Source organism: Hyla sarda, chromosome 8 (assembly GCF_029499605.1).
Source record: "Hyla sarda isolate aHylSar1 chromosome 8, aHylSar1.hap1, whole genome shotgun sequence".
NCBI classification, from domain to species: domain Eukaryota; kingdom Metazoa; phylum Chordata; class Amphibia; order Anura; family Hylidae; genus Hyla; species Hyla sarda.
In genome coordinates this window covers 80,299,945-80,319,111 of record NC_079196.1, presented here as the reverse complement: position 1 = coordinate 80,319,111, position 19,167 = coordinate 80,299,945, and the positions used below count along the sequence as shown (strand labels likewise).

General features: G+C 45.1%; 1 protein-coding gene across 2 annotated transcripts in view; it reads left to right on the top strand.

The window, feature by feature from the left end:
* The first annotated feature begins 6,477 nt into the window (after positions 1–6,477).
* IQCA1 (IQ motif containing with AAA domain 1) overlaps positions 6,478–19,167 on the top strand; it is a 242,073-nt gene continuing 229,383 nt past the window's right edge. Inside the window, exons 1-2 of one of the 2 annotated variants that reach the window (XM_056533244.1) lie at positions 6,478–6,591; positions 10,612–10,719. In XM_056533244.1, the coding sequence (XP_056389219.1) occupies positions 10,709–10,719 (11 nt within the window). In that variant the 5' untranslated portion in view covers positions 6,478–6,591; positions 10,612–10,708. Of the gene's footprint in view, positions 6,592–10,519; positions 10,720–19,167 lie in introns of those variants that run through there. The other variant, XM_056533245.1, reaches the window with a different exon arrangement.

The window sequence follows — 19,167 nt, the reverse complement described above, 5'->3', positions numbered from 1 at the left end:
AAGACCCCATTATAAAAACTACACCCCCCAAAGTATTCAAAATGACATTCAGTAAGTGTATTAACCCTTTAGGTGTTTCACAGGAATAGCAGCAAATTGAAGGAGAAAATTCAAAATCTTCATTTTTTACACTCGCATGTTCTTGTAGACCCAATTTTTGAATTTTTGCAAGGGGTAAAAAGGAGAAAATTTTTACTTGTATTTGAAACCCAATTTCTCTCGAGTAAGCACATACCTCATATGTCTATGTTAATTGTTCGGCGGGCGCAGTAGAGGGCTCAGAAGGGAAGGAGCGACAAATGGTTTTTGGGGGGCATGTCACCTTTAGGAAGCCCCTATGGTGCCAGGACAGCAAAAAAACACACATGGCATACCATTTTGGAAACTAGACCCCTCAGGGAACGTAACAAGGGGTAAAGTGAACCTTAATACCCCACAGGTGTTTCACGACTTTTGCATATGTAAAAAAAATATATTTTTTTTTACCTAAAATGCTTGATTTCCCAAAAATTTTACATTTTTAAAAAGTGTAATAGCAGAAAATACCCCACAAAATTTGAAGCCCAATTTCTCCCGATTCAGAAAACACCTTGCATGGGGGTGAAAAGTGCTCTGCTGGCGCACTACAGGTCTCAGAAGAGAAGGAGTCACATTTGGCTTTTTGAAAGCAAATTTTGCTCTGGGGGCATGCCGCATTTAGGAAGCCCCTATGGTGCCAGGACAGCAAAAATACACACATGGCATACCATTTTGGAAACTAGACCCCTCAGGGAACGTAACAAGGGGTAAAGTGAACCTTAATACCCCACAGGTGTTTCACGACTTTTGCATATGTAAAAAAAATTATTATTTTTTTACCTAAAATGCTTGGTTTCTCAAAAATTTTACATTTTTAAAAAGGGTAATAGCGGAAAATACCCCCCAAAATTTGAAGCCCAATTTCTTCCGATTCAGAAAACACCCCATATGGGGGTGAAAAGTGCTCTGCTGGCGCACTACAGGTCTCAGAAGAGAAGGAGTCATATTTGGCTTTTTGAAAGCAAATTTTGCTATGGGGGCATGCCGCATTTAGGAAGCCCCTATGGTGCCAGGACAGCAAAAATACACACATGGCATACCATTTTGGAAACTAGACCCCTCGGGGAACGTAACAAGGGGTTAAGTGAACCTTTATACCCCACAGGTGTTTCATGACTTTTGTATATGTAAAAAAAAAACATTTTTTTACCTAAAATGCCTGTTTTCCCAAAAATTTTACATTTTTAAAAAGGGTAATAGCAGAAAATATCCGCCAAAATTTGAAGCCCAATTTCTCCCGAGTACGGCGATACCCCATATGTGTCCCTAAACTGTTGCCTTGAAATACGACAGGGCTCCAAAGTGAGAGCGCCATGCGCATTTGAGGCCTAAATTAGGGATTTGCATAGGGGTGGACATAGGGGTATTCTACGCCAGTGATTCCCAAACAGGGTGCCTCCAGCTGTTGTAAAACTCCCAGCATGCCTGGACAGTCAGTGGCTATCTGGCAATACTGGGAGTAGTTGTTTTGTAACAGCTGGAGGCTCCGTTCTGGAAACCGTGGCGTACCAGACGTTTTTCATTTTTATTGGGGAGGGGAGGGGGGCTGTGTAGGGGTATGTGTATATGTAGTGTTTTTTACTTTTTATTTTATTTTGTGTTAGTGTAGTGTAGTGTTTTTAGGGTACACTCACATGGGCGGGGGTTCACAGTAGTTTCTCGCTGGCAGTTTGAGCAGCGGCAGAAAATTTGCTGCAGCTCAAACTTGCAGCCAGATACTTACTGTAATCCTCCGCCCATGTGAGTGTACACTGTACGTTCACATTGGGGGGGGGGGGAACATCCAGCTGTTGCAAAACTACAACTCCCAGCATGGACGGTCTATCAGTGCATGCTGGGAGTTGTAGTTTTGCAACAGCTGGAGACACACAGGTTGTGAAACACCGAGTTTGGTAACAAACTCAGTGTTTTGCAACCAGTGTGCCTTCAGCTGTTGCAAAAGCTACAACCCCCAGCATGTACGGACAGCGGAAGGGCATGCTGGGTCTTGTAGTTATGCAACAGCCGGAGGCATACTACATTGGCTGGGGATGCTGGGGATTGTAGTTATGCAACAGCTGGAGACACACTGGTTTACTACTTAACTCAGTGTGCCTTCAGCTGTTGCAAAACTACAACTCTCAGCAGTCACCGACAGCCAACGGGCATGCTGGGAGTTGTAGTTATGCAACCACCAGATGCACCACTACAACTCCCAGCATGCACTTGAGCTGTTTGTGCAAGCTGGGAGTTGTAGTTACACAACAGCTGAAGGTACACTTTTCCATAGAAAGAATGTGCCTCCAGCTGTTGCAAAACTACAAGTCCCAGCATGCCCATAAGGGCATGCTGGGAGTTGTGGTGGTCTGCCTCCTGCTGTTGCATAACTACAGCTTCCAGCATGCCCTTGTTGCATGCTGGGAGCTGTTGCTAAGCAACAGCAGGAGGCTGTCACTCACCTCCAACGATCCAGCCGCACAGGACTGTCCCTCGCCGCCGCCGCCGCTGCTCCTGGGGCCCCGATCCCAACAGGGACGCCGGGGATCGGGGTCCCCAGCACCGGGGGTCGTCTTCCCGCACCCGCTCACGTCCTCCGGAAGAGGGGCGGAGCGGGTTGCGGGAGTGACACCCGCAGCAGGCGCCCTGATTGGTCGGCCGGTAATCCGGCCGACGAATCAGGGCGATCGTGAGGCCTCACCCCTGCTGGCAATGGCTGTTCGGGGCCGTCTCTGACGGCCCCGATCAGCCAGTAATTCCGGGTCATCGGGTCACTGGAGACCCGATTGACCCGGAATCCGCCGCAGATCGCTGGACTGAATTGTCCAGCGATCTGCGGCAATCGTCGACATGGGGGGACATAATGACCCCCCTGGGCGATATGCCGGGATGCCTGCTGAACGATTTCAGCAGGCATCCGGCTCTGGCTCCCCTCCGGCTAGCGGTGGGGGCCGGAAATGCTCAGGGCGTATCCATACGCCCTCGGTCCTTAAGGACTTGGAAACGGGGGCGTATGGATACGCCCTATGTCCTTAAGGGGTTAAAATCCACTTACAACCTGAACTGGGCCCTGAAAAATTACGATTTTGAAAATCTTGAGAAAAATTGGAAAATTGCTGCGGAACTTTGAAGCCCTCTGTGCCCTCCAAAAGTAAAAACATGTCAATTTTTTTATGCAAACACAAAGTAGACATATTGTATATGTGAATCAATATGTAATTTATTTGGAATATCCATTTTCCTTTCAAGCAGAGACTTTCAAAGTTAGAAAAATGCAAAATTTTCAAAATTTTCATGAAATTTTTCGATTTTTTATCAAGAAAGGATACAAATATCAGTGAAATTTTACCAATAACATAAAGTAGAATATGTCACGAAAAAACAATCTCGGAATCAGAATGATAAGTAAAAGCATTCCAAAGTTATTAATGTTTAAAGTAACAGTGGTCAGATTTTCAAAAAATGCCCAGGTCATGAAGGTGAAAATGGGCTGGGTCATGAAGGGGTTAAATTGCTAATTGTTGGTCATATCACATCCCAGAAAAAATTGAAGATACAGTGATCAAAAAGTCACATATACGCAAAAGTGGTACCAATAAAGACTATAAATAACGGTGCAAAAAATTAGCCATCAAACGGGTCCTCAAGACTGTCCAAATTAATAATTTGTTTAAAAAAATGTTGTCATGAAAAAATATGTAATGAAAGATAAATAAAACATATCATATAGTAATCCACCAATATACTATAAATCATTTTCTGTAGCAAAAGACCCTTTCATAAAACTGCCGTTCCGTATAGAGATGTAAGAGATAGTTATTGTTGTCCTTTTGCCTGTAATAGCATCTCTGTTGTCGAAATTAATATGGTGTTGTGACCATGGCGTTTTTTTTTTGTTTTTTTTCATTCCACCCCACAAAAATTTTTTTTTTGTTTCGCCACAGATTATGTTATAAAATAAGTAATGTCATTACAAAGTACAATTGGTGACGCAAAAAACAAGCCCTTATATGGGTCTGTAGGTGCAAAATTGAACGCTACCGTATTTTTCGCCCTATAGGACGCACCGACGTATAAGACGCACCCAATTTATAGGTGCAAAGTCTAAAAAAAATTAGATTTTGAACCCAATAGTGGTCTTCAACCTGCGGACCTCAAGATGTTGAAAAACTACAACTCCCAGCATGCCCGGACAGCCGTTGGCTGTCCGGGCATGCTGGGAGTTGTCATTTTGCAACATCTGGAGGTCCGCAGATTGAAGACCACTGCATAGGAGGCAATACTCACGTGTCCCCGCCGCTCCGGACCCGTCACCGCTGCCCTGGATGTCGCTCCATCGCTGTCGCCGTGTCCCCGTCGCTCCAGAACGTCTCTGCTGCCGGCCAGGTATCCTCGCTCTCCGTCGCCGCCATCACGTCGTTACGCACGCCGACGCACGTACGCGACGACGTGATGACGAGGAAGGAGAGCGCCGGCCATACAGGGGATCCCTGAACGGAGAAGACACCGAGGAGGCAGGTAAGGTTCTTCCCGGTGTCCTGTAAGCACTAACCCGGCTATTCAGTCGGGCTGTTCGGGAACGCCGCAGTGAAATCGCGGCAGTCCCCAACAGCCCGACTGAACAGCCGGGTTAGTGTCACTTTCCCTTCAGATGCGGCGGTCAGCTTTGATCGCCGCGTCTGAAGGGTTAATACAGGGCATCACCGCGATCAGTGATGTCCTGTATTAGCCGCCGGTCCCGGCTGTTGATGGCCGCAGGGACCACCGCGATAGGGGTGTATTCGCCGTATAAGATGCACCAACTTTTTCCCCCCAGTTTTGGGGAAGAAAAAGTGAGTCTTATACAGCGAAAAATACGGTATATGGTTTTTAGAAGATGAGGAGGAAAAAGTGAAAATGCAAAAACTAAGATTCTTAGTCTTTAAGGTGAAAATGGGTCCTTAAGGGGTTAATCCTATTGACCCACAGAATAAAGAGAACATTTTTACTGTAAAGTGCGCTGTGTAACAACGAATAACTCCCCTGTACCAAGCTTTACATTTTATGGTAAAATAAATGGAGGAAAGGTGTTATTAAAAATTATAATTGGTGGAGTAGAAAAACAAGCCCTCATATGGGTGTGACTTATGGCTCTTAAAAGGAGAGGAAGAATAAATGAAAATGTGAAAATGAAAATTGGCCTCAAAGCCAAAAGGAGCTGTGTCCTTAAGAGGTTAATAATTCACTACATCAAAATTCCAGTGGGTCAGACAAGTTTACATACACCAGTTTTGCTATGACTTTAAATGGCTTGGAAAATTTCAGAAAATGATGTCATGGCTTTAGTAGGTAGTGGCTACATTTGAGTCATGTACTGCATGTATATATTTATTTTCTGGGACACAGAAGCGTGGTCTGAAACAATACACGTATACATGCTAGAAATGATCCGACTGTAGTCACTAGCTAACTATGTTCGGGCCATTAAAGTCAACAGGGTCTATGCCTATACATGCCCGTATACATAGGCATGTCATTACACGGTATGTATCGTAACAACATACATTGCCCCCCAACGTCCCCTCCCTCAGCCCAGCACTGCACCCCACATCGGGGGACTAATCGTACCGTATGTCACCTGCGAGCGCTACTTCTCTCCCCCTGCCAAATAATTGTCAGCCGCTGCGCTGTACTTTGTATTCCTGTGCCCAGGCCGCAAATATTTAAAAACAAACTTTAACTTACCTTTGTCCTCCATTCCCCTGTTGCTAAGGAACTGGCCTAATGGTCCCTCCACTGTTCTTGCTGCTTCCTGGGGAGGGGAATGCCACAGAGCCTTCAGCCTATCACCGGCCGCAGCAATGTCCCGCCTCTGCCGATGATAGGCTGAGCCGACTGTCATGTAAGAAGCCGGCCGACTCCTTACATGACAATGCGCTCAGCCTATCATCGGCCGAGGCAGGACATCGCTGCGGCCGGTGATAGGCTGAAGGCTCTGTGGCGTTCCCCTCCCCAGGAAGCAGCAAGAACAGTGGAGAACAGTGAGGCCGGTTCCTTAGCAGCGGGGGAACGGAGGACGAAGGAAAGTTAAAGTTTGTTTTTTAATATTTGCAGTCTGGGCATAGCCTAGGTCTTATTTTCGGGGTAGGGCTTATATTGCAGCCCAACCCAATAATCCAGCTAGGGCTTATTTTCGGGGTAGGGTGTATTTTCGGGGAAACAGGGTATGACACATGAGTAAAACATAAAATGAAACCAGCCGTAGACAATTTAGAAGCAATACTATCCACAGGTGTGTAAACTTCTGAGCCACTAGGAATGTGCTGTAAGCATTTTACACACATTTGGCGCATCGATGGTATTGTGACTTTTTGTACCTTTTTTTCCTGTAGTGATTTTTGCCAAACTTGCTTACTTGACCGATTTTGCCCTTTGACTTTGCAGGGGTTGTGCATTTATCGTGTGCAAACCAGCAAGCTTTTCATTTACAAAACTTGCTTACAACAACTTCACAGAAGCAAAAATCCCACACGTGCATGTGCACCTATCCTGAGTCTGGTAAGTTAGTTTTAAAAACGTTCGTAGTTAAACAGTGAAACAGTGACAAAAATGCCCTTCTCAGCAATTTTTTCTCTGGACAGGTTTTGATAAATCTCCCCCAAAATGTTAAGATTTGTAAAAAATTTGGTTTTAATGACTATAGCTAATGTGTATGTAGATGTATGAATTAAACTGCTATATAGTTGTGCACTATATTTATAACATATTTACACTGCACAAAAAAAAATAAAGGGAACACTTAACACAATGTAACCCCAAGTCAATCCCACTTCTGTGAAATCACACTGTCCACTCAGGAAGCAACACTGATTGACAATCAATTTCCCATGCTGTTGTGCAAATAGAACAGACAACAGGTGGAAATTATAGGCAATTAGCAAGACACCCCTCAATAAAGGAGTGGTTCTGCAGGTGGTGACCACAGACCACTTAGTTCCTATGCTTCCCGGCTGCTGTTTTGGTCGCTTTTAGTGGTAGCATGAGATTGAGTCTACAACCCACACAAGTGTAGTGCAGTTCATCCAGGATGGCACATCAATGTGAGCTGTGGCAAGAAGGTTTGCTTTGTCTGTCAGCGTAGTGTTCAGAGCATGGAGGCGCTACCAGGAGACAGGCCAGTACAGACATGGAGGAGGCCGTAGGAGGGGAACAACCCAGCAGCAGGAACACTACCTTCGCCTTTGTGCAAGGAGAAGCAGGAGGAGCACTGCCAGAGCCCTGCAAAACGACCTCCAGCAGGCCACAAATGTGCATGTGTCCACTCAAACGGTCAGAAACAGACTCCATAAGGGGGGTATGAGGGCCCGACATCCACAGTTGGGGGTTGTGCTTTCAGCCCAACACCGTGCAGGACGTTTGTCATTTGCCAGAGAACACCAAGATTGGCAAATTCACCATTGGCACCTGTGCTCTTCACAGATGAAAGCAGGTTCACACTGAGCACATGTGACAGACGTGACAGAGTCCTGAGACGCCATGGAGAATGTTCTGCTGCCTGCAACATCCTCCAGCATGACCGGTTTGGCGGTGGGTCAGTAATGGTGTGGGGTGACATTTCTTTGGGGGCCTCACAGCCCTCCATGTGCTTGCCAGAGGTAACCTGACTGTCATTAGGTACCAAGATGAGATCCTCAGACCCCTTGTGAGACCATATGCTGGTGCGGTTGGCCCTGGTGCGGTTCTTCTTAATGCAAGACAATGCTAGACCTCATGTGGCTCGAGTGTGTCAGCAGTTCCTGCAATAGGAAGGCATTGATGCTATGGACTGGCCCACCCGTTCCCCATACCTGAATCTGATTGAGCACATCTGGGACATCATGTCTCGCTCCATCCACCAACGCCACGTTGCACCACAGACTGTCCAGGAGTTGGTGGATGCTTTAGTCCAGGTCTGGGAGGACATCCCATTAGCAGATCATCTGCCACCTCATTAGGAGCATGCCCATGCATTGTAGGGAGGTCATACCGGCACGTGGAGGCCACATACACTTACTGAGCCTCATTTTGACTTGTTTTAAGGACATTACATCAAAGTTGGATCAGCCTGTAGTGTGGTTTTCCACTTTGATTTTGAGTGTGACTCCATATCCAGACCTCCATGGGTTGATACATTTTATTTCCATTGATCATTTTTGTGTGATTTTGTTGTCAGCACATTCAACTATGTAAAGACGAAAGTATTTCATATGATTAGTTCATTCATTCAGATCTAGGATGTGTTATCTTAGTGTTACCGGTCCCAGTATTTAAAACGGGGTCATGACCCGTGTCATACCGGGTCGGTCCCGGCGGCTAATGATAGCCGAGACCCTGGGCTAATAGCGTGCGGCACCGATCGTTCTGCCGCGCGCTATAAACCCTTTAGACGCGGCGATCAAAGTTGATCGCTGCGTCTAAAATGAAAGTGAAAGCTTCCCGGCAGCTCAGTCGGGCTGATCGGGACTATCGGCATAAAATCGCGATGTCTCAATCAGCTAGCACGCGAGCAGAGGTCCCCTAACCTTGCTCCGTCGTGTCTGATCGGCGTTTGATTGCTCCAAGCCTGAGTTACAGGCTTGAGCAATCGAGCCCCTATCTCGCTGATCCATGCAAAGCTATGGCTTTGCAGGGATCAGGGTAAAAGATCAGTGTGTGCAGTGTTATAGCCCCCTATGGGAGCTATAACACTGCAAAAAAAAGTGAAAAAGAAAAGTGAATAAAGGTCATTTAACCCCTTCCCTAATAAAAGTTTGAATAACCCCCTTTTCCCATAAAAAAAAAAAACAGTGTAAATAAAAATATTTTTGGTCACTTTTTATATCATGAAAAAATGAATAAAAAGTGATTAAAAAGATAGATCAATACAAAAATGGTACCCATAAAAACTTCAGATTACAGCGCAAAAAATGAGCCCACATACCGGCCTGTACGTTGAAAAATAAAAAAGTTATAGGGGTCAGAAGATGAGAATTTTTAACGTATAAATTTTCCTGCATGTGGTTATGATTTTTTTCAGAAGAACCACAAAATCCAACCTATATAAGTAGGGTATCATTTTAACCGTACAGACCTACAGAATAAACATAAGGTGTCATTTTTACCGAAAAATGCACTGCGTGGAAACGAAAACCCCCAAAAGTTACAAAATTGTATTTTTTCTTCAATTTTGTCGCACAATGATTTTTTTTTCCGTTTTGCATTTTTTTTGGTAAAATGACTGTCACTGCAAAGTAGAATTGGTGGCGCAAAAAATAAGCCATCATATGGAATTTTATGTGCATAATTGAAAGTGTAATGATTTTTAGAGGGTGATGAGGAAAAAATGAAAATGCAAAAACGGAAAAACCCTGCGTCCTTAAGGGGTTAAACAAACATAAAAGCTGATGACAATGTATTTTATAGGCTAAATTTTATGCATGCATCCCAAAATAGTTCCCAGAATACACCTGTATCTATGTACTATTAATAGGACTGTATTGTCCATTTTTTCATTTCCGGACGTACAGTGTTAGGCTTAAAGGGGTAGTCCAGTGGTGAAAAACGTATCCCCTATCCTAAGGATAGGGGATAAGTTTGAGATCGTGGGGGGTCCGACCGCTGGGGCCCCCTCGATCTCTCTGTACGGGGGCCAGGCTCTCCGGCCAGATAGCGGGTGTCGACCTCCGCAGGAAGCAGCGGCCAACACGCCCCCTCAATACATCTCTATGGCAGAGCCGGAGATTACCGAAGGCAGCGCTTCGGCTCCGCTTCGCTTCGTGCGGAGGTAGACACGCCCCCTTCCCGCGGGCTGTCGGGGCTCCGTACAGGAGATCGCAGGGGGCCCCAGCGGTCGGACCCCCCGCAATCTCAAACTTATCCCCTATCCTTAGGATAGGGGATACGTTGTTCACCACTGGGTCACCACTGGACTACTCCTTTAACTCCTTGAGTAAAAAGCTTAAATAAAAATAGTTCCTAAACTATTTACAACTCTTTCCACACAAAAAATTTCATACACCAGCACTGACAACAAAATAAGTAAAGGTAATGCCTGTCAGAGGACAATGGGGTCTAGATAGAAAGTTGAGGGTGCTGGCTTGCTCTGGGTACCAACTATATTAGTGGGCACTAGCTATGTAAGTCTACAGGCAGCCCCAAGACCCTATAAGTGTCCTTGGAATTTTTTTAGACTGTCTGCATGTTGTTATGCCTGTATTTCTACTACTGTACGGTACAAATTCTTAGACAATTTCCCTTGATCAGTTTGCATTGTCATTGTTCCAGCAGTCACACAGGAGCGATTGTTTTGCAGCCTGCGCACCGTCTTGTGTACCTGGCAGCGTCCAGCAGAGCTGTAGTGGCTGACATAGGAAGCCGCAGCATTGCTAAGCAACCTCCTTTTAAATGGAAATGCCTTCTAATGCCTCTTCCTAGTGTCTCCTTAGTAACCAAATAAACAGAAGAAAGCCCAGACAATCATGGCAGAATCCCTCTCCTGCTACTACATATATACAGTATATACATTTTCTCATTGATATAATAGATGTAATCTTCTCCTAGGATTAGAGGATATCCTCACACCCTCCGTGTGCTTCTATACAATATCAGATGCTGGATCTTCTTTACCCGGAAGCGATCACTCAGTGCTGCAGAAGTCATGTCTCACACGTAAGTACAGGCTTTGGCTATTCTCTATTATAAAGCAGGAATCCCTGAAATCCCCTAAAATGTCTGTGGGCTGAGGTTTTGCATTGACGTCCCACCATATTTTGCGTAAATCTTAGTGTTTTCGAAATTCTGAAAGTTGTCTGCAAAGCTCATCATCTTATCATTGTATAAGACAGTGGGGGGGGGGGGGTACTCATGAAAAGTGGAGGAGGTGCACAACTTCTTTACTCCATTAATTTACGTGGTGAAAACGGTGTACCTGCACCAAATTTCTTACATGGCGCAGGGAATGTGATGAATCTGGTGCTGATAACATTTCTCTGCGACTTTTCGTGCGACTTTTTAACCCGTGCGACAAATGTGCGACTTTTCAATAATGCTGTCCACAGTCAGTTTCTAAGCCATCTGAGGACTGGTGAAGAGTTGCGAAGATGCGCCAAAATATTCGACAAACTGAAGAGTCGCGAATCATAAATTCCTGACCACTGCATGATTTCAACTGAAATCACAACTTCCAATGTCACTTTGTAAAACATGTTCTATATGGTTTGGCGCAAAACAATGTCGCAAAAAAGCAACTGCACCAAAAAATAGAAACAAACTACAGCCAAAATAATGGAGCACAAGGTTTTATACATACCCTTCAGTGTTTCCCAACTAGGGAGCCTTCAGCTGTTGCAGTTGGGAGTTGTAGTTTTGCAACAGCTGGAGGCTCCCGATTGGGAAACGCCGGCATAAGATAATAGTAGTCATATAAAGGGAATACTTGCACGCACGTTTTACTTAACCCATTCAAGAGCGAAGCTATATAATGCCAAAATGTAAAGGAAAATCGCAACTCAGATTGCACAAGCTGTTCTTTATCTAATGTCTTTTCATACCCATGTATTTCTATTCCTCATTTTAACGTGACAGATAGAACTTTAACATGGTATCAGAATGGAAGCAAAATGTTTACCGTATATGCTTGAGTATAAGCCGTCCCGAATATAAGCTGAGGCCCCTAATTTCACCCCAAAAACCCAGGAAGGGTGGGAAATACATCATCCCCCCCCCATGTCATCATCCACACCCCCATCATTAACACCCCCCCCCCCCGTCATTAACACCCCCGTCATCATCCCCCATCACATTATCGCCTGTCAATCCCTCCTCAGTGGTCTTCAACTTGCGGACCTCCAGATGTTGCAAAACTACAACTCCCAGCATGCCCGGACAGCCATCGGCTGTCCGGGCATGCTGGGAGTTGTAGTTTTGCAACATCTGGAGGTCCGCAGGTTGAAGACCACTGTCGGGCCTTCGTCATCATCCAGACCACCCCTTTTGTTTTCTATTCACCTCCCCAGTTTCTCGGTGGGAAGGAAGGGTGAGCTGGTCTGGGCCATCCATATTCGACCACCTATACTGCAGGGACCGTCCGGCCCCGGTCCCTGCAGTATAGGTCGTCGAATATGGACGGGCCGGCCCGAACTAGTGATGTTGCCTTGACAACGACGCGCAGTGACGTCCCTGCGCATGAACGTCCCTGCGCGTCGTCGCCAAGGCAACGTCACTAGTCCGGGGCCGGCCCGGAGTGGAGAAGAGGGCCCCCCGGTGAAAATGGACAGCCTGGAACGACTAACCCTTCCCACCGGACGGTCCCTGCAGCATAGGTGGTCGAACATGGATGGCCCGGACCAGCTCAGCCTTCCTTCCCACCAAAGGGAGGTGAGTAGAAAACAAAAGGGGGGTCTGGATGATGACGAAGGCTGCAGTGGTCTTCAACCTGCGGACCTCCAGATGTTTCAAAACTACAACTCCCATCTAGCCATTGGCTGTCCGGGCATGCTGGGAGTTGTAGTTTTGCAACATCTGAAGGTCTGCCGATTGAAGACCACTGAGAAAGGATTGACAGGCGGAGATGGACGGCCAGGACCATCCCCTCACAGCTAAAGCCAGAAACTTTTTTTTTTTTTTTTTCACTCGTATAAGCCGAGGGGGGCGTTTTCAGCATGAAAAATCGTTTTGGATAACTCGGCTTATACTCGAGTATATACAGTATATATTTTCTGTAGCTGAAATAGGAACAGGTCTTTACTCTTTTCCTTTTCTGATTTAATCTAGTTAGTTTAACAAAAAATCAAGTCATTCTTTTGTGTTGCTATAACACTAGTAAACAAAGGGCCCTATTGTAATTCAACCATGTCTATCTTGTAAGACTCTTATGTACAGACGCTTTAATAGCACATCTCAGAACCTTTAATGAATGGAAAGAGGGACATGTTAGGTGGCGTGCGCAGCATCTATTTTCTTATAAAGCCCCACCCAATACCCTCATAAGCATAAGTCTAAGGAGTTTTAAAATGAAATGAATCGGCGAAGACACATTGGAGTCTGAGGTCGAGGCTGCTGGGGAATCAGGATACAATGTCCAGTATAGTTTTTGATACATAAATTACTTCTGCATTGTTTTTTACCCTCCACCTTGCCACGCTCCCTCTTTCCACACTCCACAACTCTACTTGACTCCTTCTGCCTCATGGCAGCAATGTACATGGATGAACAGCATTGGCCACGGCTCAGCTTCCCTACTTCTCTCGCCTGTCCTGGATGATAGGTTAAAGGGGTACTCCACTGGAAAATATTTTCTTTTAAGTCAACTGGTGCCAGAAAGTTAAACAGATTTTGCATTATTTCTTTAAAAAAAAAAAAAAAATCCCAATCCTTCCAGTACTTATCAGCTGCTGTATAACACACAGGAAGTTCTTTTTTTCTTCTTTCCAGTCTGACCACAGTGCTCTCTACTGTCACCTCTGTCCATGTCAGGAACTGTCCAGAGCAAAAGAGGTTTGTTATGGGGATTTGCTCCTACTCTGAACAGTTCCTAAAATGGACAGAGGTGTCAGTAGATAGCACTTGTGGTCAGGTAGAAAGGAAATTCAAAAAGAAAAGAACGTCCTGTGTGTTATACAGCAGCTGATAAGTACTGGAAGGATTGGGATTTTTTAATAGAAGTAATTTACAAATCTGTTTAACTTTCTGGCACCAATTGATTTAAAAGAAAATGTTTTCCAGTGGAGTACCCCTTTAAGCCTATTTACCCAACCCTGTCTTCCAGGCCATGCAGTCCCAACTGTGAAACAGCATGGTACCAAGCTTCCACTTTGGCACACAAAATGGAACATGTGGCTGATGTCCCAGAATTTATGGAACAACACCTAAGATTCAGGGCTGTTTTGCTGGATCTGGATTGTTGGGGGGTGTGTGGGGGGGGGGGGGGTAGTCAGTCATTTGAGCAGAGATGTGCAATGGTACTGTAGGTAGTTAAAGAATTACTTGCTTAGATTTGGGGTTACATGCATTTTGTATGAAATACCTTGCCATACTATTGTCTTACAAATGATAGTAGAACAGTATAGGTGTGCTGGGGAAGACTATTTGCATTATTAATTAATTTCATTTTATTTTTAAGAAAGAGATTTTCTTTACTATTCTTTTTATGTATCTCACATAATAATCTAACACAGTGTTTTCCAACCAATGTGCCTCCAGCTGTTGCAAAACCACAACTTTCAGCATGCCCAGACAGCCAAAGTATGGTATTGTTGCAGAAATTGTCCGAATATAATGATCCCACACGTTAAACAGTTTAAACATAAAAATATAACAAACACCGGAAATAGTGATTTTTGGTCATATCTTATATCAGAATTTTTTTTATAAAAAGTGATTAAAAAGTCCAATTTAAACAAAAATGTGACTGATAAAAAAAAATCATGGCGCACACCAACGCCAAGGTTTCTCAAAATGGCGCGGGACCTACGCTAATCCTGCCTGTGCGTGATAAGCAAAACAGGGGCCAGTGGGCATTTACGGCAGCATTCGGTCGACTCACAACCTCCTCCCAGATACCCTCCAGCGTGACTGAGCACACATGCAATGGGAGGAGGGAGGCAAGTTGCAATCCCCACCTGAGTTGGCTAATATGGGTGCCTGGCCTCAGAGGTGCTACCTTAATGCTGCCTTGAAGATATTCAAGGCACATTAATTTTGGAGTTTATACACCTCCAAGTATAAAATTTAAGCAAACAACAAAAAATGTGGTCTCAAATGGCTGGAGGTGCTCAACCCCAAATGCGGTTGTGCATTTATACTGGGGGAGCAGAACCTGCCCTTATAGTCCGTTGCTAAGGGCGATCCCCAGCATAAAAATGCATACAATGGAGGATGCCTGCAACAGACTACAAGTGCCACAATAGAATCCTACACCAGCATTAAGGAAGCACCTGTGAGGCCATGCACCCATATTAGCCAACTCAGGTGGGGCTTGCAACTTGCCTCCCTCCTCCCATTGCATGTGTGCTCAGTCACGCTGGAGGGTATCTGGGAGGAGGTTGTGAGTTGACCGACTGCTGCCGTAATTGCCCACTGGCCCCTGTTTTGCTTATCACACACAGGTAGGATTAGCGTTAGGTCCCGTGCCACTTGAGAAACCTTGGCATTGGTGTGCGGGCTCTGGTGTGTCCTTCATATAAGGATATACTGGCGAATGTCTCAATTTTAACATCAGTGTTGAGGGATAGCCAATGTCATTGTATACATCTACCACAGTAGTGCACCCATATTCCTGTATTGTATTATTCTAATTGTTACACATCCACACCGTCTATCTGGTGTAGGATTCTATTGTGGGACTTGTAGTCCGCTGCAGGCATCCTCCATTGTATGCATTTTTATGCTGGGGATCGCCCCTAGCAACAGACCACAAGGGCAGGATCTGCTCCCCCAGTATAAATGCACAACAGCATTTGGGGTTGAGCACCTCCAGCCATTTGAGACCACGTTTTTTGTTGTTCAATTCAAATGAACATTCAGAACAGGCAAATGTTCAGGCAGATGAAGGAGGGGTAAGCCGCTGTCAGAAAGCTCTGGTGGGGGCTTAAATTCAGGGACTTGCAATCCAACATGATTGACCCTTCTCTCTCTCCCATATTATCTGCGAGAAGACAGTTGAGAGACCCCATACACTTTAGACAGTCGTTCAGCTTTGCCAAAGTTGGGAAATTTTGGCAGATCTTTGACTAAAGTGTATGGGGACCAGGGTTGCCACCCAGCCGGTCATTTACCAGCAAAACCGGTATTTCTATGCTGCTGCCGGTAATTTGCTATGAAAAATACCGTCCATGCAATGGTCAGTATTGCTTAGTAATGAGAGCCAGAATAAGATTAGCCCCCGCCGTTCACTGTACTAAATGGCCGCAGATGCTAAAAAGGCAATCAGGAAGGGGTTAAAGCATTCATTTTTTTGTACATTTAAATGATGTAATATTTTAAATTGGATGATAATTGTTCTATTTATTATCATCTGTTTAACTGTGCAGCAATTAGAATGATACTTATATCTTATAAGCTTCCAGGAACTCCACTTACAATGTTATTTATGATGCATAAATCAGACAAATTTGCATAAATTATAATTTCCTTTAAGCCATTGAGTATTAGAACACAATATTATAAATCTTGACGGCAATGATCTATTATTATTATATAAATGGATTGTGCAATATTCAATACTGACCTTCATCATTGTGGAGCATCATACACACTGACTCCATAATGTAACGTGTGATGGTCTGTACCACACAAACCTCATGGTGCGCCAAATAAAACCATGTATAAGGTACAATGCGGGTCCATAGAATGCTATCAGGGCCTCCTTACAGATCAGTACCACGATGACATATTTATATCACCGCACTATTGCTTTGGTTTCATCTCTACATTGTTCTACTGCAGAAACTAAGATATGCATGGAGATTTATCAAACCTTGTGTAGAGGAAAAGTGGAGCAGTTGCCCATAGCAACCAATCATTTCATTTTTCAGAAGCCTTTATTTTAATTGAAAGCAATCTAAAGGTTGCTATGGGCAACTGCTCCACTGTATGATTGCACAAGGTTTGAGAAATCCCCCCCTAATAAAGTATGCTGCATCGGTTGCTGTCCATACAATTGTCCAAGCCATAAAGCCTAAGTAGCAATACATGGCAAAGATCCACATATAATAGCCAGAACAATGGCAGCACTTTTACCTCATTGTCAGCCCTTCCTTAAAGGGGTACTCCCGGGATCTTGCACGCCGCACCCCGTTTAAAATCAGTCCCTGGAGCATGTTCGCTACGGGTCTGATTACTGCCGATCACGGGGCCGGAACGTTGTGATGTCAAGGCTCCGCCCCGTGTGACACCATGCTCCGCCCCCTCAATGCAAGCCTATGGGAGGGGGCGTGACATCTGTCACGCCCCCTCCCATAGGCTTGCATTGAGGGGGGCGAAGCGTGACGTCTCACAAGGGGGCGGAGCCTTTACGTCACAACGGTCCGGCCCCGTGATTGACAGTAATCAGACCCGGAGCGAACACACTCTGGGGACTGATTTTGAACGGGGTGTGGCATGCAAGATCAAGGGGGTCCCCAGCGGCGGGCCCCTCGCGATCAGGCATCTTATCCCCTATCCTTTGGATAGGGGATAAAATGTCTTAGCACCGGAGTACCCCTTTAAAGCTAGCGTGCCTCCCTAAACAGTGCTAGAGTGTACGCTATCCATGCTGAAGACCATGAGGGGAATGTATCATTGTATTTAGAGCTTTTTTTTGTGTGTATCTTTTGCGTTTTTTTGCCACGCAAAATCTGATAGAGTTCTTCATAGCCATGTCTACGGTTAAGTTTACTGCATTTTTTAAAAAAAAAACAAAAATTGTGCAAAAGCACTTTTCTTGCGCAAATATACACCACCTCGGAGGACACGTACCAAAGTGTCAGAAAGCATCTGAGAATGTGAAACTTGTGTTCCCCTTTGCATTTTGGAAACATAATATATTAACTTTATTAATTTATGATTAACTATTTATTAATTTTGGGACAGTTAGGACTACTACTCCCATCATGAACAGACTCTGCCCATGATGGGAGTTATAGTCCAGGGGCTGAGGGGCAGATCGCACCTGGTCATTCTTCAGAGACCCGCTGCGATCCGCATTTATTAACTGTAAAAGCCGGCAGCACATGTGGCTACACTGCGCTCCCGGCAGGGAATACTGTCTACGCTGTCATCATTCATAATCCCCGCCGGCGAGAGACGGGAGCTCTGATTGGTGAAAAGGTATTTACTTATCAGATCTCCCGTCTCCCGGCGGCGGGATTATGAATTATGAGAGCTGTATACAGGAGCCGGCGGAGAGTGCAGTGGAGCCGCCAGTTCGTACAGTTAATAAATGCGGATCGCAGCGGGTTTCTGGAGAATGACCTGCTGCGATCTGTCCCATCATGGACAGAGTCTGTCCCATGATGGGAGTAGTTGTAGTACCACAGCGCTGAGGGATGGCACTTGCACATTCCCCGGCTGCAGGACTTTTAGGACTACTACTCCCATCATGGACAGAATCCATCCATGATGGGAGTTATAGTCTAGGGGCCAAGGTGCAGATCGCAGCAGGTCATTCTGCTGAGACCCACTGCGATCCGCATTTATTAAGTTAACAAGCCGGCGGCACCTGTATACATCTGTCACATTTCATAATCCCCGCCCGGGAGACGGGAGCTCTGATTGGTGAAAAGCTATTCACCAATAAGAACTCTGGTCTTCTGGGCAGGGATTATGAAATATAAGAACTGTATACAGGAGCCGACGGGGAGCGCAGTGTAGCCGCATGTGCCGACGGCTTTTACAGTTAATAAATACAGATCACAGCGGGTCTCTGGAGAATGACCCGGTGTGATCTGCCCCTCAGCCCCTGGAGTATAACTCCCATCATGGACAGAGTCAATGTATTTCCAAGCAGATTCAGATGAAAGAATTGACTTGTCATTTTTCCAGCGGAGGCCGGGTATCCCGGCTAGAGGAAGCGCCCGTGTTGCATGAAACAGTCTGTCCTGTGTTTACCCCCGTCCTCACTGTCTCCATCTGCAGATGTCCTGTATACAGTGACTTCTATAATAAAGGTTTTTGCTGCTGTATAGAGAGTGCCGTCATATATATACTCTTTTCAAGTGTTTTATGTGATCTGCAGACAGAGCACCACCGCAATACTCCGCAGGTGCGGATTTACCCAGCGTTCCCCATGTCCGTAATGTGCATAGGCTCCTAATGGTGCAAGTGCCAAAGCATTCTTTTCAAAATCTAATATTTTGGCAACTATCCATAATAGTGACATACAGAGATTTGTATTCTACAGTATTTGTCATTTATTTCAGCACTCTATGTACAGTGGTCCCTCAAGTTACAATATTAATTGGTTCCAGGACGACCATTGTATGTTGAAACCATTGTATGTTGAGACCATAACTCTATGGAAACCTGGTAATTGGTTCTGAAGCCTCCAAAATGTCATCCAAAAATAGGAATAAGTGAGGATTTAAGAAAAATAAGTAGATAACTAATATAGATAAAGCAAATCCTTACATATAAAAGTAA